We start from the raw sequence: 23539 nt of genomic DNA, 5'->3' as shown, positions 1-23539 counted from the left end.
TGGAGTCTTTGGTTTATGAGGTCTTTCAAAATGAAAATGTATCTTATCTACCTAATAAAAGAGTAACGTGCTAATTGACCATACCCTCATGATGCCCACCAGCCAATCAGGAGTGAGTATGCAAATCAATCCAACAAAGATTATGGGTTAATTTGCATATGAAGGTGCTAAGGGTGGGGTGGGACCCAGGCGTTCTGCATCATCCCCACTGCTCTGGGCCTCTGGGCAACGTGGGAAGGTGAGAGGAAAGGCAGCCCAGCCAGAGTGAAGGTGGTGCCAGCATACAGGGCAAGGAAGGCCCATTCTTGCACGAATCTTTGTGCATTGAGCCTCTAGTATTTTGATAAGATGTGTTTTCATTGAAAAAATTGATGTGTGTATGGGGTTAAGCAAGTCTCTTTGGCAAAGCACAGTCTCATAAATCAAGAAAAAAAAAAAAAAAAAAAAAAAAGCAACCATCTGGCCTGTGTGGTTCAGTGGTTGAGCATTGTCCTATGAACCAGGAGGTCACAGTTCGCTTCCTGAGTTCATGCCCAGGTTGTGGACTCAATCCCTAGTACAAGGCACTCAGGAGGCAGACAACCAATGATTTTCTCTTGTCATTGATGTTTCTATCTCCTTCTCCCTCTCCCTTCTTGTTTGAAATCAATAAAAAGATATATATATCTTTTTTTCTTTCTTTTTTTTTTTTTTTTTTAAGAAAGAAAGCAACCTCGTGACAACAGGATATGGGTGTGTTTACTCAGCATTTCCTGAGCATCTTCATTCACTCATCTCCATGTCCACGAAGTCTTCCTGCAAATTCACTCGGAGTCCAAGCTGACTCCCTGGACCAAGTGACAGACTGGTTTTATGTAGCCAGAGCGGTGGATTAATGATTTCAGCAAAAAGCTGGCATGTTCCAGAGATTTAATTTTTTTTATATAACAGTTTTAGCCAAAGCTGTTTTGGAGCTCAGCGGAGGCAGAGTCCCTCAGGAGGACAAACTGGTTGACTAATGACCAATCACTAAGCAGCAGGGAGGGTCCTGGGGAGTGGGGGAGGGGGATGGGACAAGCATCGGTATCAAATATTAATTCGGGGAAATCAGTCTGGCCGGCCACGCCCACACGGCCCCTCCGAGGAGCGCTGTCACGTGGTAGCACCGTATGGATGGTTAAGCCAGCGGGGATTGGCCCCGCCGCAGGTCCCTGGAAAGCAGCTTGTGGCATCATAGACTTTCGCAAAATGCCTTATCTTACGAAACTCATTTTGTTCTTGTTTTGCCTGGTGGTTCTTGTGGACAGCAGAAAGCCCAGGAGGAGGAGAGGGACAGGGCATTTGGAAATGCCCAAGCCAAGGTAAAGTGGGTGGGTGGGGGGCACAGCACTCTCAGTCACCCGAGGTGAGAGAGCAAAGCCGGACTGGGTCGAGCCCCCATTCCGATGTCTGTGTTCGGCCAAAGCGGTTTGATTGATGTGAGGCAGGTAGCTGACAGCTGAGCAGGTAAAACATCTTTGTATGCCTCAGGCGGAGCTGCTTTGTAGCTCAGGATGACCTTCCCTCTGTCTCTCCCTTCTTCCCTTTCTTCTCTCTCTCCCTCCCCTCTCTCCCCATCTCTATCTCCTTCCCCTCATTTTTCTTTCTTCGCTTAGTGATACTCCAGTCAGTAGAATACTGCTTTAGAACACTTTGGACTTGACTTCTTTAGGATTATGTACGGGGGTGTGGGGGTGGGGGTGGGGGGGTGGCGAGAAAAAACATCTGGAAAGAGCGAGCGAGAAGGAGAGAAGAGAGAATTCCTCCTGTGTCCAGTTAGCGGGAAGGGAGTGGACCAGGGTCCCCCAGCTCCGGCTTCCCCCCGGGCGGCGGGAGCCACTGCATGTCCAGCTTGGCCTTCGTCCCTGCTGGCTACGGACAGAGGCTCTGCGCCCGCTGGACGGATGTCAGCTTGGGGTTGCAAATCACAACCTAAAAGAAATGTCTAAAAAGAATAAAAACCCACACTTTAATTCCTCCACCATTCAACCTAACTCCTGTCCTCTAGGCATAACCTTTGGCCATTAAGAGCTGCCAGGGGAACGGTGCCCTGCAGGGAGGTGTTCCTCACAGGGCTCTGGTCCTCCGGGCCTCTGAGAGCCTGGGGCAGGGAGGCGGGGAGGGGAGGAAGGTGTCTGTGTGTCTGAGCCGATGGAGAAAATGTGCCCAGGGGTAGTCCTTTCGAAAAGTCAGCTCTCCAGCCAGTCTCACTCCGCGCCTGGCGGGCCACGGAAAAGTGTCTCTCGCTTGTCTCTGCAGTCACCTTTCTAAGAAGAGCCTGGACGTGACCAAAATGCGGAAAGAGGAGGGTCGGCCGCTCCTCCGCGTGGAGGACCACGATTTCACCATGAGGCCTGCCTTTGGAGGTAGGATGGGGTCCTTCCGCTGGCCTGCTGGGGCTCGGCCCCCAGGTGCTGCCATGCTCCATCCCTTCTCTCAGGCCTTGCCTCCCGCCCCGCACCCTCACCCCCACCCCCTGGGTCTTCTCACTGAGTCAGATCAGCCTGACGGCTTCCAGAGTCACTAAGTTTCCCTGGAAAGCAGGAGCTGGGGAAAAGGGAATGGAGAGGGCTGTTGACTGCAGAGGAGCGGGTGTGACTGAGCTGTGTACCTTCAGAAAGGACAGGCCGCGCCGCTGCCAGCTTTTCCAGACAAGGAAGAGCTGGCCAGGAGGGTCTGGACACAAAGCGGCTCCCTGACTCGGGCACCCTGTGCCCAGCTGGACATTTGGAGTTAGAGGGGGCCACCTGCTTTTCCATGCAGCAACAATCACTTAGCAAAAGCCCCGTGACAAAGCCCCGCTGCAAACTTGTCCCCAAGGAGCCTCCCTGCTCCGGGGGTCAGGGAGGACTGGCATGGCCGGAGGCTGTCCCTTGGAGAGCTGGAGAAATGCCACAGGAGGGCCGGAGCGGAGCCGTCTGCTCTGCCCGGCCAGCAGGGAGCGGGGAGAGAGCAGCAGCAGGGAGATACAGGGCCATCGCCCCGTCCGTGCATGTGGCTCCAGCGGGTGAAGTGATAGCCACAGAACAGCTGGGGCAGAACTTGTTTTTTTCTCAGCTGTAAACCTGAAAGCCTTCTTAAAAACAGTCCTTCTCTGGGAGGAAGCCGGAGGGCCAGGAGCCGTTCTCAGGAATGGCAGGGGAAGCCCCGCCATCTCCCAGAGAACCCCGCTCTGAGCAGAACCATCCCGCAGGCTGCTGCCCCCGCAGGATGCTCCTCCCTCAAACCGTGTTAAAGAGCAAATTAGGTGCCCTGATCCCTGCAGCCACCGGGCCCCTGAGCGGGGCCCAGCAGCATGTGGAGGGGAGGGCTAGTCCCCTGCCTGCCTGGTGAGCCTCTGAGGCCGGCGAGGGCCCTCACTGTGCTGGACGCTGCAGAGGAGGAGGAAGGGGACCCCTCCAGCGGGTGCAGTGAGACCTGAGGCTCTTGTGATCTCAGTCACTAACGCGTAGAGTGGGGGCCACTCCTGCTTCCTTTCCGGGCAGTGGGCCTCCCCGTGAGGCTCTCCTGGGTGTGCAGATGTCACTTGGCGAGAAGAGGGGAAAGGGAGCACGTAGTGAGGAGTCAGACCCCACACCCCCCGCCAAGCCTATAAACAAGAAGTGCTATGTGTGACCCCTGGAGTCCTGGCCCAGCAGGCAGGATGGGACCATCTCAGAAGGACCTTCCCGTCGCCTGCAGTGCCGATGACCGATCCATCTTCCATCCCGGGAGCCTCTGGGGACGGCTTAGATCCAGGGAGCCTTCGCAGTGGATGCACCTCACTCCTGGGCAGGCACTCAGGCCAGGAGCGGTGGGTGGTGAGAGGGCGGCTGCAGGCAGCACACGGGGACTCTGCAAGTAACAGAAGGCACTGCTTCCTGGGGGTAGCCTGTGCCAGGCGCCCGGTTAGCAGAGTCGGGGCCCTCGCTGCCCTGTGCGGGCCCAGCCTAACCCCGGCCTGCCCTTAGCTCTCACGCACACCGGCAGCTGTTTGAACAGAGATGTCCTGCAGCAGTTGTGGGGCTTGTCTTCTCATTTCTGCCTTTTCCTATTTCATTTCCCCGAAAGGGACTTTGGTGTGGATTGCTACTGAAAGGTATTTGACAGAGAGACATTTATCTAAGACGAGATACCCCTTGGATGACCTTTTCAGTGTGGAGAGAGAAAAGCTTAATGGCCGCTTCCCAATAATCCCAGGGATCAGTAGAAATGCAAATACGTTGTCTAAGCCCCAGCTGCCTGCTGTGTCTCTGTGAGAGGAGCCTCCGGAGGCCCGGGCTTCTCCATTTGTTAGGGGAAATATTGTAATGCTGATTTTTAAACATTTAAATGTATTTTTTAAATTGTGGTAATACATAACAGAACATTTACCATTTTAACCGTTTTTAAGGCATTAAGCATATTCATGGTAAGCCACCACCTTCCATCCCCAGAACTTTTTCATCTTCCCAGACTGAAACTCCAAACCATCAAGCAACAGCTGCCCACTGCCCCCTTCCCCCAGCCCCTGGTAACTACCCTTCCACTCTCTATTTCTATGATTTCACTTCATGTAAGTGGCATTCATACCGTTTCTGGCTGGCGTTTGTAACTGGCTTATTTAGTTAGCATAATGTCTTCAAAATCCCTCCACGGTGTAGCAGTAATAGTGCTACACCGTAGCACTATTTTCTTTTCTTTTAACGCCACGTAATAGTCACGGTATGCGTATATCACACTTTCTCTGTTCCCTCCTCTGGGAATGGGCATTTGGTGTGTTTCCACCTTTTGACTATTGTGAGTAATGCTGCTTTGAGCATGTTCGTATAACTGTTTGTTTGAGGCCCTGCTGTCAATTCTTTGGGGTACATCCTCAGAAGTGGGATTGCTGGACCCTATGGTAGTTGTATGTGTAATTTTTTGAGGACCCACCACACGATCTTCTACAGCAGCTGTACCATTCTGTATTGCTGCCAGCACAATGCTGATCTTTTCATCCAAGCTGTGTGAATGAGAGATAAAGGAGGGACGTGGTGTCATCACAGATTCTTTTGAATTGTATCCAAGGAGTTTGTCAGGATGGTCAGGAAGAATGGCGGCAACAAAGTAGGTTAGGTTTTCCAACCAAAATACTATTGTTCATAAGGCAATATGTGGGGGTTTGTTTGAGCTGTTATTATGTGTCAGACATGGTCTTTGACAGTTAGGAACTCGGTGGTGATCCAGACAGCCAGTTCTTGGAGTCTTTATGCTCTAGTTGGGGAGACCAGTGTTAGTGAAATCCTCACATCCAGATGTCAGGTTGTGAGAGATGCTGGCCAGGAAAAGTCAGGAGCTGCGGGGTTGGCAGAGCGGGGTCTGAACAGCTGCCCCAAGGAGCTGATGGAGACACAGGAACGCCAAGGAGCCTCCCTAGCCTGGGGAGCTCATGCGACTGGAGTCCTTTACATTCAGTTACTGTCCCTGCAACAATATCACTCTCAAGGGGTCTACCAAGGAAACAGGTAAGTAGTTAAGTGCAACCAAGCGTCACAGAGCAACACAGGATACTCTACAGACAGCGTGGGGAAACCGAGGGAGGGGTCAGTTCTGCCCAGATTGGATCAGAGAAACATCTGTTCAGGAGGCGAGGGTCACAATGAGTCTGGAAAGATGTGCAGTGGGCCAGCCCAGCGGATGGAGAAAGGAGGGCAAGCCGGGGAGTAGGGAGCTCACAGATGAGGGTGAAGCAAGCAAGGGAGCTGTGAGCAGCTCCATGTAGCTGCCTTATGTCACGTGTGAGGGTGTGAATGTGTGTGTGAGTGCGTGTGTGTGTGTGGACAGAGAGGGGACACAGAGATGAGGCTGGCACGTGGGCTGGGGCAGCGCTGGGAAGGCTGTGTTGCATTTGGACTGTTAGCACAGCCAGGCCGAGGGGTGACAGGACAAGAGGCGAGCCGTGGAAGTTCACGTGGGCCTGTGGAGAGGATGCTGCCTCAGTTGGGAATGAATGGCGGACAATAGCTGACCACTTCGGCAACGGTCCGGACTGCAGGTAACGAGGGTGGAAGCTAAGGCCATAAAGAGAAGCAGGGGCTGGGGCTGGGGAGGCGGGGACCTGTGAGATGCTGAGGAGAGAGATGGCTTCTGATGGAATCAGAGGAACCTGGGACCCTCAGTGTCTGACCTTGGGGAGACCACTCACTGAGCCGGAGCACCTGGAAAGCAGCTGGAAAAAAGACATGGTAACAGTCGGGGAACATACGGCCTGCTCCAAGGGCGAGGGAAGAGATTTTGATGAAGCTCTGCCTGCGAGAGTGTGGGCAATGATTCATTTGCCTCTCAGCATAACCATTATGGCTTGTCTCAGTTTCGGTCCTTATAAGGGAATTCCTTGTATCACATGATCTAACGCATCTAGGGGAAATAATGAACAACATAAATTGATGAACAGAAACAGACCTGGAGACAGAGAAGCAGCGATCAGACTATCAGGCCTCAGAGAGAAGGTAGGGGAGGGTGGGGGCAAGGGGAGAGATCAACCAAAGGACTTGTGTGCTTGCATATAAGTCTAACCCATGGTCATGGATAACAGGGGGGTAGGCATACGTGGGGAAGGGTTGGGGATGGGAATGGGGGGATGAGGACAATTATGTGACACCATAATTAATAAAGAAATTTTTTTTAAAAAGTGTGGGCAAGGTTCAGGGAAACCAATGAGTTATGGGGAGGCCCCAAGGAGCCATGAGCAGGTGGAGGCTTGAATTATAAGAGGAGGAAGCAGTATCTTTCCCAGATTGTGCTCCTGGAGGGGGTGGGCCTGCGAATGTTGGTGCTGCCCATTCAGCTCAGCTCCTCATCACAGAACAGGGCAGAGAGTGGTTCTGGAGAGGCAAACCCTGAGGTCAGCATTGAGTGAGTCAGGGAAGGCTGGGGGAGGGCACCAACTGGTGACCAGGGCGCTGGCGGGGCCGTAGTGCCTTCCCCATATCAGCTTCTGGGACACAGGAGAACCTTTCCTGGGATAAACTTAGACAGCAAAAGGCTGATTTAAGAGACAAGGCAGCAACGGTGGCTTGTATGCTCCTTTGAGCATCACTTGTTAGAGGTGCAGTTCTCCAGTCCCACCCCAGCCTCCTGAGCCAGAGACTCTGGGGGTGGGGCCCAAGCAGCTGGGTTTTCACAAGCTTTGCTTTGATGCTGATTAACAGGCAAGTTGGGGAAACCTGGGTGACTTCCAGAAGGGAGGTTTTATGATGTTTTCTGCCCTTTTGCTGTCAAACCCTTCCACTCTCCTACCTCCACCAGCTCTCTCCACTCCCTACTGATCACTGTCTCCACCCCACTGCACTTGCCAATTGGAGGAGTCTTTTCCCTGACCTCAGCCTCCCTGACCTCTCTCCAATGGCGTTCTCCTCTGTGGTCTCTGATGCAGCTCTTTCTTGGCTCCTTCTCTGAGGTCCTTTGGTCTCTTCTCCTCCCAGAAGACACCCAGCCCCTTCCGCAGACAGCTCTCTGCTGCTGCTGCTGACTCTCAGTCTCCCTCTGGAGCCCCATCTCTAATCCAAACTCTAATTGCCTATCTGTTGCCCCACTCGATAGCTAACCAATTGCTTAAATTTAATATTGAAAAACAACCCTGCCCCATTACCCAATATCCTGTCCTTGGTGCATGATGACTTTGAACTAAGCCATTGACACTAATATTTCGGTTGAAAAGCAAATGCTTAAACTGTCAGCATTTCTGAATTATCAAAATTGGACAATATTTGTTTGTTAATTGGAGCACTTAGTCCATTTACATTTATTATATAATGTATCTAGTGTTGGGTTTTTTTTGTGTTTTTTTTTTAAATCATGCTCCTTTTTAAAAAATACATTGTTATTGATTTCAGAGAGGAAGGGAGAGGGAGAGAGAGAGATAGAAACATCAATGAAAGAGAGTCATTGATCGGCTGCCTCCTGCAACCGGGCATATGACCTTGACCGGAATTTAACCTGGGACCCTTCATCGTCCACAGGACGATGGTCTATCCACTGAGCCAAACCAGCTGGGGCTGTCTAGTGGTTTTTAATCTATCATCCTACTATGTTCTTTTTTATTGTCCAACCTGTTCTGTTTCTCCTTTGTTGCTTTCTTTTGGATTTATTATTTTTGCTTATTCCTAGTTTGGCTTTCCTATTTTAGTTTCGAAAATTCATATCCTTATTATATTTTCGTGGTTCCCCAGAAAACAACATGAACTCTTGGATCACACTATTGTGTTAATTAGTGATTTTTATTGTTCTCCAGACAATGCAAAGACCTCAGAAACCTTTTACTCCACTTATTCCCCTCCCTACTTAAATGTTGTTTCCCCGTGTGTGTTTTTGTTTTTCAACTCCACAATAAATTATTAGTATTGTCCTTTGTAGTCAGTGTTCACTTAGAACTAAGCATGTGCTTACCATTTTCTTTGTTCTTTATTTGTTCTTGCATGCTCAGCTTTCCTTCTGAGATCACGTTCCTTCTGTTTGAAAAACATCTTCATTTAGGGCAGGATGCTTGTTGGCAAATTCTTTCAATTTCGGTTTGTCTGAAAATTCTATCTCACATTCAATCTTGAAGTGTCAGTGAGGGGGAAAAAATTACATTTATCTTAATTTAAAAATTGGATAAACCCCTGATATGCTTTCCAGGGCCACATGAAGAGCATAACAGCAGAAAGAATTAGGAAGCAAGCAAAGTCCTTAGCTAACCATATATTTCCCTTCTGCTGCCTTGAATCTGTCACCTCACCAGTGACTTCCATGTGGCTCCCAGATCCCTCTCTTAAAGCAGAAAACCCCGCAGCTATGTGAAGGAGCCAAGACGTGAAGGCCTCGTTAGCTTAACTAGACCACCTGGTATATTATTTCTAACACCTGATGGGACTCAGTTCTGCTCAAGACATAACATTGCTCACGGAGGAAATCAGTAATTTGGAAGAATTTCTCCCAAAACCAGGTTGGGAAAGGCCACAAAAAGGAGAGTTTGGGAGAGCCTGGGTGTGTCCCACTTTGGGCAGGTCAAAGGCCAAGGTCAACTCCATTGCTCTGAGACCAAGGCGGGCAGAGCAGTTGGTTCTGTTCAAGCTGGGGGTGTGAGTCCCCAGGTATGCAGCTCTGGAGCCTCCTGAACACACAGTTTGTTTACCTCCAACAACCCAAGTTCCCTGTTAACCTGACCTGCACTCCCTCGTGGCTGCCGAGCACCCACACACCCTCCAGGCTTTATCCAGTTTCTCGCAGGAGGTGGCTGGCGCTGTGGAGGCCAAGGCAGGCCCTGAGAACAGAGAGACACAGTAGCAGGTATCAAGCAAGCTGATATATTTTATCTGTAAGATGCCCTTCGCCAAAACCAGCTCCTGGATAAACACAGCATGTTTTATCTGAAAAACCAGGCCACTGGGAAGTGCGCCCAAAGAGGGCGATGGCTATATCGTTTCTTCCCTTTGGCTTCTGAAACACTGGCCGTTGCAGGTCATTCGGGCCGTGGGTGGAGCAGAGCACTCCTTCCACAAGAAGCAGTGCCACCTGGGGTTAAGAGCTCAAACTCTGGGCCATTTTAATATCTCCGGCTAACAGAGGGTCCAGAGGGCAAAATGAACTGGTCCCACTTTCTCCATGGCAATGCTGGGAGCACACAGCTCTGCGCAAGAGTGCAGTGGCCTGGGTACTGGGAGAGGCTTCAGCAAGGCTGCTGGCAGACCTCGTTTTTCAAGGCGCTCATGAGAGAAAGGCTACTATTCAGCCCTAAAGAGGGCCCTCCTTAGCATCCACTGAGCATCCACTTCCAGTGCCTTCAAAGGAGCCTGGAATAAGAAGGAGATATGGCTGTGAGGGCAGGGATTTCTCATGGTCCCGGACCTAAGCCATCAGTTGAGGAATAGAGAAAAATAAAAAGAGCTGAGAGGGAAAAAGTAAAAATAAAAAGATAAAACTATTGGATACATTAGCCTTCATGCTTAACACCAAAAAAAAAAATATCCATGAAATTTCACTAATAATAAATAAAATGCTTCCATTCTGTTGAGCTCAGCCAAAAAGCAAAGCCTTTAATGGTAGGATTGCAAGTATTAGCAAGCTTATGGGGGAGGTTAGGGGAGCGTCGGTGAGCCCATACAACGCCCTGGCCACTTCCAGGAGGACCTCCTGCCTGTGTTTGAGCTGAAACAGGATTGAGCCTTCCAGTTCCTACTCTGTTAGGATCTCTGCTCCTCCTCCTCTGCCCCCGGCCGAAGGCTCAGTCCCTCCTATCCATCTCAGTTCCCTGAGAACCAGACTCCCCCTGACACCCCAATGTTCTCCCCACTCGAACCACCTGGGTCAGAGTGTTCTGGTCCTGCACTCCCTTGCCAGGGCTCGGAGGACCCACGGCAGCGGGCTGGCCTCTGACCACGGCCTCTCCCGGGGTGCCCAGTTCGGCTGCCACCTGACTATCTCAGGCACATGACAGATACAGGTTTCTTGTTTGCCCCATTCTAGGTTTTAAAAAAAATCTTAATATCTAAAAATTTTTGTAGAAGCATACTATAACATGCAAAAAAAAAAAAAAAGTGCACAGATTATAAGTGTATAGTCATTACGTTATCATAAAGTGACCCTATCCATGTAACCATCACCCAGACCAAGAGATAGACCAGGAACCTGCGGATACACGTGACTTTAGAAATCCTGTCACAGACCAGATGAAACTGGGGGCCCTGCTTCTGCACCACATGTGCTTCTCATCTGACATGTCCTGAAAGGATTCTGAAATCTCATACCGTGTCATCTTCCACTGCCGTCTTACTGCACAGAGAGCTCATCTCCCACCATGTCAAAGGCTTCTAGAGGGGGCGGGGCCCCAGCTACCGGAAGGTACTCTGTCGGAGACTTTAAATGACAGAATCAATCCAGCTCTGGGCATGCAGGTGTCCCAAGCCTGTGTCAGAGGCTCTTGGGCCTCATTCTCAGGCCTCATAGTGTCCTTTTTAGGTGTCACAGGAGGGCCAACGACTCAGGTCTCCACTTAAGCACTTGAGCAACATTAGTAGCTCTACCCTACAGAGACAGTCCTGGGATTAGAAGGCAGTATTCTAGCTCTTTGACTCATGCAACAAGCACTGATTAAATATCCACTGTGGCCCAGGAAACAGCACGTAAGGCAGCTGTAGTCCCTGCCCTCAGGCACCCAGCACTTCAGGAAGTAACAAGAAAACCCTACAGAATTCAAGCCACTGCCTGCCTCACCCTTCTTCCAGTCAAACTTCCCTGGAAGGGGCTTGGGGCTTCTCCCAGGCCTGCGGTGGAGAGAAGTGTGCCTTAACCAGCGATCTTTGCTCTTCTGCAGGCCCTGCCATCCCAGTGGGTGTGGACGTGCAGGTGGAGAGCTTGGACAGCATCTCGGAGGTGGACATGGTACGCAGCACTGTTGGCGGGGCAGCCTAGAGTGTGGGGTCTCGAGGCCAAGGTTCTGGGAGAGCCTGAGGCTGGAGGGGCTACCCTGGTGCAGGCTGTGCCTGGGTGGGCCAGGCCGGAGCTGGCGAGAGTAACACTGGGACTTGGAAGTAGGTCCGGGTACAGTAACATCTAAAGCAGGGACTCTCAAGCTTCCGGGGTAAAAGGAACCAGGGGTCTGGGTTCAATGCAGACCCCTGTGCCCTGCCCTGCGCCTTCTGATTCAGAGCCTCTGGGAGTGAGGCCCAGCACTTCACACTTTGAACGCACTCTTCAAGGGATGCGAGCGGTCAGATAAACTGCAGTTGGAGGAGGATGGGAGGTGAGCATTTTCAGACTGAAATCCCATAAGAAAGGAGGTGTGCTAAGCCGTTTCTGTGTGGTCCCGCCCCCTCCCTCCCTCCAGGACTTCACCATGACCCTGTACCTGCGGCACTATTGGAAGGACGAGAGGCTGTCCTTCCCCAGCACCAGCAACAAGAGCATGACCTTCGACGGCCGGCTGGTGAAGAAGATCTGGGTGCCCGACGTCTTCTTTGTTCACTCCAAACGGTCCTTCACCCACGACACCACCACGGAGAACATCATGCTGCGGGTGTTCCCCGATGGGCATGTGCTGTACAGCATGAGGTAACTGCCCTTGGGGCATGCTTCCATTGTGCAATGCCAGTCTCATTCGTGTGGTCGGTCTCGTCGACCCTGAAGAGTTTGTCACTGTGGTTGGATCTGTGGGCTACATGGGATTATACAGCCTTCGGATGCCAATTAGAAATCTCTCGGGCAAAATGGCCACCCTCTTAGCTGGTGACTTCCCTGTCATTGGGGGTCTTAAGCTTGGGTTGGGACACTAGATGAGACTGAATGAGTTGAGGGAGGCAATGACCTTCTATGGACTTCCCACCGCTGGAAGCTTATAAATGCTAGTTTTTATTGGTAATAAAAAATTTCTTTAAAAAAATATATTTTATTGATTTTTATTTATTTTATTTTATTTTTTTACAGAGAGGAAGGGAGAGAGATAGAGCGTTAGAAACATCGATGAGAGTTATCAATCAGCTGCCTCCTGCACTGCCCGCACGCCCCGCCCCCCCTTCCCCACTGGGGATGTGCCTGCAACCAAGGCACATTCCCTTGACCTGAATAGGACCCTTCAGTGCACAGGCTGACGCTCTATCCACTCAGCCAAACCGGTTTCGGCAGCAATAAAATTTTCTAAAAAAAAAAAAAAATAGCTACTATTCATTGAATGCTGTTGCAGGTTGGCTTCTGGGCCAACTTGAGTGATTGCAGTCTTGGTCACATCTTCCTGGCCTGCTTGTACAGAATTAGACCCTAATACCTTCAGGTGGATTGTGGGAAGGGGGCATAATCTTCCAGGTATCTCTGGGGAAGGCTGGCGGAGAGCCATGACAACAGGAGGTGCAGATGTGAGCTTTTAGCAGCCAACACCCTCAGCTGCCAGGTTCCAGGCAGAGCACCAATAGCATCTCCTACAGAAAGACAAAAGCTAGATGCCTGGGTTTCCAAACTTCAGCTTCCTGCTCTCCTTACTCTGAGCAGGTATATGAACCAATAACTCATTGCATGTATTTGGGTTGTCTAGGATTACGGTCACTGCCATGTGCAACATGGACTTCAGCCACTTTCCCCTGGACTCCCAGACCTGTTCCTTGGAGCTGGAGAGTTGTAAGTATCAGTATGCTTAATGTCAAAACTTTGCCTCATTCCCTCTCCAATATCTGTGCCATTTTGATAACCATGAGCCTGAGTGCTGGCTGCCAGTAGTAAGAACCGTTTACTCTTAGGCTAGTGTAGGATTTCCCTGTTGCTTCACCCGGCATCAGAAGCAAAGGAGTCAAACTGACTTATTTCCTCTCCCCCAAGATGCATATACAGATGAAGATCTGATGCTGTATTGGAAGAATGGGGACGAATCCCTGAAAACAGATGAGAAGATCTCCCTGTCTCAGTTTCTAATTCAGAAATTTCACACCACTTCCAGGCTGGCCTTCTACAGCAGCACCGGTAGGAAACTTTTTTTTTTTTTTTGGGGGGGGGGTTCTTTTTAAAAACGTATTACTATTGATTTTGATTTTGATTTTTTAAAGATACTTTATTGATTTCAGAGAGTAAGGGAGTGGAAGAGAGAGAAACATCAATGATGAGAGAGAATCATTGAATAGTTGCCTCCTGCACACCCCCTCCTTTGCATGTACCCTGACTGGGAATTGAACTGTGACCTCCTGGTTCATAGGTCGACACTCAAGTACTGAGCCACACCGACCAGGCTTATTTTTCAATTACAGTCTACATTCAATATTATTCTGTATGCGTGTCAGGTGTACAGCACAATGGTTAGGCAATCATACACTTCATAAAGTGGTCCAGTAGCTAACCTTTGCATGGTCTGATTCAAATGTGAAAAACATAGTAGAATTCTTCAGCTTTAACCTTTCCCCCCCAAAAGAAAATAAATTCTTCTTATTTAAATAATTCCTAGTCCCCTGAAACAGACAGCACTTAAAAGCAGAGAGTAAAAATGTTGCTGTCCTCGGAAGTCCCACGGCCAGAGGTAAGCATTCCTAACAAGTTAGCAAACACCCTTGCAGACATCTTGCTTTAATTATGCAATTTCACAAAAGTGAGGTTATATTTTACATGCTGATCTGTAATCTAATTCATTCAACTTGATATGGGCGGATAGCTTTCTGAGGCAATGTTTTCATACCTATATTTAGATCTGTAGATTCATTTTTAATGCTCATGTAACCTCTTTTTGGCCCCTGGGCCATGTTTGAAGTTTTGAGAGGATCATGTGTCAGCTCTTTTCTAATCTCACCATTAATTCTTGTACTAATTTCTTGGGACTGTCATAACTAATTACCACAAACGGGGTGCTTGCTGCTTCTGAAGGCCCAGGGAGGACTCCTTCCCGGTCACTCGCTAGCTTCTAGTGGCTGCTGCATCATTCCAGTCTCTACCTCCGTGGTCACATGGCATTCCCCCTGGTCTCTGTGTCTTCACATGGCATTGTCTCTGTATCTATGTCCACATTTCCCTCTTCTGTAAGGACATCAGTCATTGGATCATGGTCCATCTTAACTCAATACGACTCATCTTGCCTTGGTTACCTTATTTCAAAATCACGTCCCCCTTCACAGGTGTTGAGAGTTAGGACTTCAATGAACCTTTCTGGGGGACACAGTTCAGCCTACGGCAGCTCTGTAGTAGCTAGGGGACCCTAGAGGACTTCTCACTTCATTGTCCTTCTTCCCACAAGTCTATGGTATAGATGTCCCATTGCTGAGAAACCCAGGCCCTTCCCTGGGAAGATTTTGTGCTACTATGTGCCCCTGCATGCCTACCATCTCCCTGTTCACCTGCCTCCACCCTCACCTCTCTGTTCTCAACATCAAACACTGGGAAAAAGCAAGCCCAGCCAAGGCTGTACTGGCGTTGAGACAGCCCACGCCTGTTTCACTGTATGCCCACAGTGCTCATCCTCATTCCTCTCTTCTCTTTCATTCTGGTATGTATCGCCACAAAATTTCCTTTTCTCATCTATTCTTGGCAAGTTCAAATCAACTTTCTAAAACTATTAAGAGGTTCTTATATAACTTTTATAATATATCACTGTTTTGAGTACTTATATGAATTAACTATTTCTACCCAACAAACCTATGGGATAGATGTTATTGTCCCCAGTTTATAGATGAGAAAACCAAGAGTAGAAGGAATTAAGGTTAACCGAAGTTACACAGCTGGTAAGTGGCCAGGCAAACTGCCTTAGTCACTATGTGGACTCCTCTCAGATGTTTTGTACGTTGGAATAGCATGCTTGCTTGTTTGTTAGTGTTGTCCAGGGTTAGAGCCCTCTGGAGTCCAGATTAAATGCATTTTCTTTATTCTTCGATTATTTACTGTGTGCCAACAAGGAGGTTTGTCATCCCATCCACAGGGGCTGTGATCTCACCCAAGAGCGCTCTGTTTGGAACACGGAGTACATATTTTCAAAGCTTCTGGCTTACTCCTTGTGTTTCCAAGGCAACTCTCCCTGGTTTTCTTAGACAAAAAAGAGAATGGAATGGTTCTTCATGGAATAAAAGTAGTTCTCAGCTCTTCCAGAATGACCCTCTGCAAATCTAGGAAGAAATGTGATTTCATGGATGCCAGTTTAAGCTGATGAAATTGGACAAAGGCTGCAGGATAAATGAATGATTAGTAGTTTCTGTCACATTTGAAGATCACTTTCTATTTATCCAGTGCTCTAGAAACTCTTGCCTCATTCAAACAATCCCCAAACCTACACAATCACATGTCAAACTTCTTTAGATCCACCAACTGTTCCAGCCTTTCCTGTTGATCCAACCCTTCACTCTCCTGACTCAGCGCTAAATTTCCAATGGCTTTTGTCACCTCAGCAGCATTTCTCAAATGCACCCTGAGGTCTACCTGCATCCGAACCACCAGGGGAGTGTGTGCGACTAGCAGATTTCTGGGCACCACTGCAGCTACTGAGTCAGAATCTCATGTGATTCTTATGCACATCAAAGTTCAAAGACCGTTACTTTTAGCCAAATGTTCTCAGACTATGGTGCTCAGATCAGCAGCAGCAGGATCATCCGAGCATGCTAGAACCCAGCAATCTGTTTAAACAAGCCTTCCAGAGATGGTGTGTACAGATTGCCAGGCCCCATCCCCACAGTTTCTTACCAGTAGATCTGTGTGGGCCCCAGAATCGGCATTTCTAACTAGTTCCCAGTGACACGCTTGCTGCTGGCCCGGGAACAGCATTTGGAGAACCCCGCTCTAAGACAATGTTTCTCAGCTCTGGCTGTGCTTTAGAATTACCTGGGGCATCTTTTTGTTGTTAGCTAGTAGTTTTTTTTGTGTGTGTTTTTTTTATTGTGGTAAAATACATATAGCAAACTTTGCCATTTTATCCATATTTAAATATGTAATTCAGTGGCATGAAGTATGGCCACAGTTCTGTGCAGTCATCGCCACCAGAACTTGTTCATCACCCCACACAAAAACTCTACTGGTTCAACAACAGCTCTCCTTTCCTCCCCCTCCCCTACAGCCCCTGGAAACCTCTCTTCTCTGTGAATTGAACTATTCTGGGTACCTCATAAAAGTGAAATCATGTATTTATCCTTTTGTACTGCCTGTTTCAAAGTTCATTCATGTTGAAGCATCTGCAAAAATTCCATCCTCTTTTTTTAAAGGCTAAATAATAGTCCATTGTGTGGATTATACTTAACCAACCATTCATCTGTTGATGGACAGTGAGTTGTTTTTACCTTTTGGCCATTGTGAATAGTGCTGCTTCGAACCTGAGAACTTTTAAAGCATGCCTCAGGCCCCATCCCAGACCAATTACCTCAGACCCTCCCTGGGTAGAGCAGGGCTTTGGAGAGCAGAAAAGCTCCCAGGGGCCCCTCTTCTGCGGCCAGGCTGAGTCACTGTCCTCAGCCTCAACCTTCACGCCCATCTCTGAGCCTCTCCTCTCCCCATCCACTCGTCTACCTCACACTCATCTCCTCCATGAGATCTTTCTCAATCATTCCAGCCAGTAGTTACTGAGGTCTCTCTTCCAGAACCTAAAGCACTCGCTGTTCCCACAGAAGGTCATGTTAGCACTTAGATATGCAATGTTCCATATCTTAGGCACTTCCATCCCAGGGGCTGTTCATGAAAATCCTTGAGGGCAGGAACCAAGATCAAGATCTCTGTCTATTCCCTTCAGGCCCCTCACAGCACATGCGGAGGCCCATGGAGACCACTGTTGAACTGAAGAACATTGTGTGAGAGGAGGCCTGGCCTGGGTATTGGAGACATGAGGTCTTAGAAAAGCCTCAGGGAGCTTCCTCATGTTCCAAATAAGAGGGTTGGATCCAATCTGATTTCAATTATTCACATAACACCATTGTTATGTGACTTAATTTTTTTTAAAGTCAACTTCCCTCTTGTACTTTATTTTGAAAAGGAATTTTAGCCAAAACCGGTTTGGCTCAATGGATAGAGCGTAGGCCTGTGGACTGAAAGGTCCCAGGTTCGATTCCGGTCAAGGGCATGGTTGTGGGCACATCCCCAGTAGGGGGTGTGCAGGAGGCAGCTGGTCGATGATTCTCTCTCATCGATGTTTCTAGCTCTCTATCCCTCTCCCTTCCTCTCTGTGAAAAATCAATAAAATATATTTTAGAAAAAGAAAAGGAATTTTACATCACTGTTATCAATGAGAAACTGGTATCACTTGCCATAAATAGAAGAGAACTTTAATAATAATTGTGATGCGCCGAAACTGGTTTGGCTCAGTGGTAGAGCATCGGTCTGCGGACTGAAAGGTCCCAGGTTCGATTCCAGTCAAGGGCATATACATTGGTTGCGGGCACATCCCCAGTAGAGGGTGTGCAGGAGGCAGCTGGTCGATGTTTCTCTCTCATTGATGTTTCTAGCTCTCTATCTCTCTCCCTTCCTCTCTGTGGAAAATCAATAAAATATATTTAAAATAATAATAATAATAATTGTGATGAATACAAAGGGAAAAGTCCCTGCCTTTGTGCTCCTGAAAACACCTCGCTGTACACCATGTGGTGTACCCCGTGCTGTGAGGCACAGAGTTGGGCCACCTCTGAGTTCTACCATTTTCTGATATGGCTGGCTGCGAGGGGGAGGGTGGGGTGCACACAGCTTCAGTTCACATTACACATTCTCACTGTTCTTAACACCACCTTTGTTCCCAGAGTCTGGGTAATGATATTGTGGGTCATTTGAAACCTTAAAATGCCTGTCCTTCTCTTACAACCATTAATCAGTGATTCTCAAGTTGCCAGAACGAAATAGATAATATCTACATCCTCATTTTCTCCTGAGGAATGAGCAAATGGTAAATGACTCACACAAGACGAATGGATTGACTTCCACGCAGCAGAGGGAGTGTCAGAAGCAGAACTGATGTCAGGCTTCGGAATCATGTGAATGACCTATTTCTTCTTGTGATGAATGTGGAGCCTGACCGAGCTGCCCAAGCTCACAATAGAGACAGTGACAGAGCTCAGCTCTCTTGGCTCCTGCCTCAGTGGCAAAGGCTTCAACAAAATAGATCCAGTCACTCAGGAAATGTGGTTGTGGGTTACAAAAACAAACAACTGAACCTAGACCTCTGTCGTTCTACCTTTCCCCAAACGGCTGCGAAGAGAAGTTAGGCAACACTGCACAAAACGGCGGAAGTACAAATACTGGCAAGACATTATTTATCGGCGAGAGGGCTTAGATTTTGGTCATTTATGTTTAACTTTCTGCTGAAGAGGAGAGCAATGTCAGGGAAAGGGGGGGCCAGGGGGAAGGGCTTCATGTCTGCCTCTCAGATGGAACTCACTGGCTTCTTCCCGCGCCCCCCAGGCTGGTACAACCGTCTGTACATCAACTTCACGCTGCGTCGCCACATCTTCTTCTTCTTGCTCCAGACCTATTTCCCTGCCACCCTGATGGTCATGCTGTCCTGGGTGTCCTTCTGGATCGACCGCAGAGCTGTGCCTGCCAGAGTGTCACTGGGTAAAGGCATTTGATAAGCTGTGTTTATTTTTTCAATTGATCACTATGCAAAGAAGTAAGACCATTATTCAGAGTTCTTAAGTGATGGGCTGTCAAGTCAAAAGAGCAATCTTCTGTTTCTTGTCTTCACCGTTCCCATGCTGCCCATGCCTCTTGGGCTCCATTGTGAAAACCACAGGGACCTAAAATAGCATCAACTCTGCCCAGATCACTTCAGAAAGATAGCGCCTACTTGAGGTGTAGACTGCCACCACCGGCAGCATTAGAGCTCAAGTACTCTGATCAATACCATAATTCTACAAATGCCTAACACTTAGTCTGTAAGCACAAACATGGTGTTGGTTGGCCTTGTTTAGACAGATGGAGCCCCGTTTGAGGAGGTGGGGCCCACAGGACGTGATCTCTGGGATGGAGAAGACTGTTCTCCCTGGTGACTTGAGGGTTCAGTCCTCCCCAGACCCCGAATTCCAGAGTGGTTGTTTACAACGGGTGATTGTAAATTTGGACAAAATCCGGTTGGGCCCTGAGAAATGTGAGGGTTTGACCAGCCAGACAGGGTTATTGTAGCGTGACAGACAGACTTCGAGGAATTCCCATAGTCTTCACGGACTTCAAAAACGAGGTTTAGACGAGGGAGACTGTGTTCATTCCGTGAGGTTTGGGAGGTTCCTCTAGAAGCGTCCACACTTGAGCAGGTCCTTTCTGAAGCTCTGCTGGCCTTGTCAGCCCCAGAGACCCAGTGCCCCAGGGGCTTCAGGTGAAAGGGGACAAGCAGCCAGCTGGCCAGGGGAACAGCCTGGCGGCTGGTGGAGCAGATCCTTGCGTCTCTGCGAGGTGAAAACGTGTCTGGGGGATTTCTCGTTGGATTTAAGAGGTGGAGAATGTACGGGGTGACTTAGTGAAATAGGGGCTGTTCTGCACCCCCCGTCAGTGGCTGACCTAAAAGCTGGATGTTGCAGGTATCACCACGGTGCTGACCATGTCCACCATCATCACGGGCGTGAACGCCTCCATGCCCCGCGTCTCCTACATCAAGGCGGTGGACATCTACCTGTGGGTCAGCTTCGTGTTCGTGTTCCTCTCGGTGCTGGAGTATGCGGCCGTCAACTACCTGACCACCGTGCAGGAGCGGAAGGAGCGGAAGCTGCGGGAGAAGGCGAGCCAAGTTGCCGTCATTGCCTTGCAGAGCCCATGCTACCAGGAGGATGAGAAAGGGGGAAGGGGTTGCGTGTAGAAAAAGAAGATGTTTATGCAAAAGGAAGGTGATCCATTTTAGAATAGGTTCTAGCGTCTAACCATAAAGGGTCCCAGAAAGTAAGAAGTCTTTGGATAAAGACTAGGAACAGGAAGACTTGGGTCTTCTAATTTTCCATAAAAATCATCCATCTGCTTTTGTATCTTTTTATGGTATCCATTTGAGTATTTCAAGACACATACCAATAGGAGTCAGGTGTGAAACGTCATTATTTCACATTTCCAGGTGGAAAACAGCCACTGCAGGGCTGAGCGCCAGGTCGGAAACACATGAACATCAGCAGGTTGGGAGGAATGAACTGTGGGGCCAGTTGGCTGAATCAGCAGGCCTCATGCCTTTGGCCAGCACCCACCAGTGTAGCACCATCTGGAAGCCCTCCCTTTGCTGACTCAGATTGTGGTAGGAGTTAAGCAAAACCATCTCCTTCCCTTCAAGTTATAATTTATAGACATTTTCATACTTGTAGGAACAGCTTAACAAAAAATAGGATAATATAACATCCATCCATCATTGTTAATATTTTGCCCCATTGTGTGACCTCTGTCTCTATACAAACATAGTTTTGTTGGTGTAGTCGAACCATTTAAAAATACATTGCAGACATCATGACCCTTAAGCTTTATATGTAACTCTACAAAGTAAGGACACTCTACTCCCTCACCATGTTTTAACCCCTGCACAAAGATGTGGAGTCCCACACTGCAATCAAGTCCTGGGTTTACGGTCCTGACTCTGACACTGACTGGTTGACCTCAGGAGAATTGTATTGTAAGGTCTCTTTGGGTCTTAGTTTTTGCCTCTGCAATTAGGACACTTGGGCTAAATCAGTGGTTCTAGACCCTGGCTACATAGCAAAATCACCTGAGGGCTTTACATTAGTCTAGAATGGGATTGTGGATGTGGCTGCTTTAAGAGTTTCCCACGTGACTCTTACATGCAGCCAGGGTAGAGAATCCTCGGGCTAAGTGATGTCTGGGGATCCTTCTGGTTGTGCTTTTTGTGGTTCTGAGCAGTCATGGCACTTCCTCTGCCCCTTTCCCATGGACGTGCCTGACACCTTCCCTTGTGTTTGCTGCCCACAGTTCCCGTGTGAGTGTGGAATGCTTCCCTCAAGAACCATGATGCTGGATGGAAGCTACAGTGAGTCTGAGGCCAACAGCCTGGCTGGGTACACGAGAAGCCACATTCTGACGGAAGAAGAGAGGCAAGACAAAATAGTGGTCCACCTGGCCCTGAGCAACGAATCCAGTTCCTCCAGGAAGAAGGGGCTTCTGAAGGGCCAGATGGGTCTTCGCATCTTCCAGAACACCCACGCCATTGACAAATACTCCAGGCTGATATTCCCTGCCTCCTACATATTTTTCAACCTCATTTATTGGTCAGTGTTTTCCTAGGGGCTCGAAGGCTGTGCCTGGGAAAGAGCCTAGAATACATCTATGGGGCCTGGCCTTACCTCCTTCTATGATTCTCCACACGGATCTGCTGACCACACTCCCCTCAGCAAACAGAGCAGCAGCCCCTGAACTCCCCTGAGCAGCGCCCCCTCCTGGAGATGCCCAGGAGTCCTCCAGGTGCCCGTCTTGACCTCATGGGTTTGCCCTCATTCATGCTGTGCTGTGTCCCACGTCATGTCTCTCTGTTCTTGTGTGTGAACACGTTATGAGAGCTCTCCCGTAAAAAATGACTCAAATGCCTTCCAGATGTTCTGAGACCTCTAGGAAGCCTAGGATTCAGTTGTGAAGGCAAAGGTAAGGTGACCAGATTTTAACCTTGGTAAAGCAGAACACCATTGACTGGTGTGTGTGTGTGTGTGTGTGTGTGTGTGTGTGTGTTCTTAATTAAAAATTTGGTCTACATGGAGCAACAAAAATTTTCATAGAACGCAAAAATAGAATTGTAATATTTTTAAAACGCCGAGGGATGCGGGACAAATTGTTAAAAATCGGGACTGTTCTGCCAAAAGCGGGATGCCTGGTCACCTTAGGCAAAGGGAGAAATGAAGAGCAGGCTTAGGGGCATTCTGGATAGGAAATGGGAAATTAGGATTCAAAATAGGAATAAAACATCTGTAAACCTATACAACCGCATTAATGCCTCCCTAAGAAAGAAAAAAGCTCAGATCCCAGACAAGAAATAAGTTGACATGTGTGAGTCTGGTAACTGACATGATTTTGCAATATTAGGGGACATTATTAACTCATCCATCCATTAAATCTCAAGTGCCACGTGCTGTGGAAATGAACAGCTAGAAGTTCTCTTTTCACAGAAAACTCTATGCCTGTGCTCATTGTACATCTGGCAGAAAGTACTCTGCTCTTCTCCTGCCCTCTACCCCCCCATTACCGCACAGACCCATTCTGTTTGCTGGTGCTTTTCCTGCTAGGTCTGCCTAGAAAAGCATTTCCTGTCTCCCATGAGGCCCTCAGGAAGCCAGCACAATGCTTTTCTCCCGGAAGTTCCATGCAGGAGAAGCCTAGCACTGGGGAGAGGGACAGGGACTGGCAAATTAGTGGCAGAAAAACTTGTTCTGGGGGCGGAAGGGGCATGGGTCTATTGCAGAAATTTATTTGAGGTGCCATCTTACTTCCTTCTATGATTCTTCTCACCAGAAGTTATCCTCAACAATTCCTGTCCTCATCCCAGGGAGCCCCCATGCCAACCAGAGTGCCCCACACCCTAGAATAATTTCTCCCTTACTTCCACAAGCTAGTGACTCTTTCCTCGAATGCGGCTAAACTCAGATTAGGAAAGCAGTCAGCTTGATTGACTCTAGAGTAGATTGTGAATGACCATTTCCCTGGTGAAAGGAGTAGGATCTTTCATTAGCAGAGGATATGATTTTGAGAAGGTGACCTTTACTTTAAATCCTGGCACTTGGAATTAGAAGGCTGCTCTGGGGGAAAGAGCCCTCTAAACCAGTAACATTTTACTGAGGGAGTTGTTCTGCTTTTCCCCCCACTGCCCCTACCACTTCCTTCTCAGGATCTGGGTGTCTCGTGCTTTGATCAAGAATGAACAGACAAATGGTGCAACCAAAGAGCGAGCATAACCCCGCTTGAAGTAAGCATGGGCCTGTGGGATCTGCTCCACAGCCCACGACTCCCGGGGATAGAATTCTTAAAGGTTCCTGGGGACTGGAGCACAGATAGATATTAGGGCCTCTAGAAGTTCCAGGTCCAAGGCCGGTAACTACCTGATCCTCTCACTCCCTCAGCATGACTAACTGCCCAGTTGCTGTCTGTATCCCAGCTTCTCTCCTCCTTTCTCCAGATCAGGCAGCCACCTATTCCTCTGTTCCCATGTACACTC

At 48.8% G+C, this 23539-nt stretch overlaps 2 protein-coding genes across 3 annotated transcripts in view; both read left to right on the top strand.

The window, feature by feature from the left end:
• The window catches only part of SRSF12 (serine and arginine rich splicing factor 12), a 140226-nt gene that overhangs the window by 30043 nt on the left and 86644 nt on the right, over window positions 1-23539 (top strand). The gene's annotated exons all lie outside the window — the stretch shown is intronic.
• On the top strand, window positions 1153-21847 carry GABRR2 (gamma-aminobutyric acid type A receptor subunit rho2; the record flags this gene model as incomplete). 2 transcript variants are annotated; one of them, XM_084890445.1, is made up of 9 exons in its annotated part: window positions 1153-1340; window positions 2278-2384; window positions 11312-11379; window positions 11825-12048; window positions 13022-13104; window positions 13303-13443; window positions 18823-18975; window positions 19935-20131; window positions 21313-21847. In XM_084890445.1, the coding sequence occupies 9 exons, from the start codon at window positions 1153-1155 to the stop codon at window positions 21622-21624; spliced, it is 1473 nt and encodes a 490-aa protein (XP_084746571.1). In that variant the 3' UTR covers window positions 21625-21847. The 2 variants fall into 2 exon arrangements, with proteins under 2 accessions (XP_084746571.1, XP_084746570.1); XM_084890444.1 differs by having other exon boundaries at window positions 19935-20146.

The sequence above is a fragment of the Pipistrellus hanaki genome (assembly GCF_964339955.1).
Source record: "Pipistrellus hanaki genome assembly, chromosome: 7".
Classification (NCBI taxonomy): Eukaryota; Metazoa; Chordata; class Mammalia; order Chiroptera; family Vespertilionidae; genus Pipistrellus; species Pipistrellus hanaki.
The sequence above is the reverse complement of the archived record's forward strand: the minus strand, read 5'-3'. Positions and strand labels throughout refer to the sequence as shown.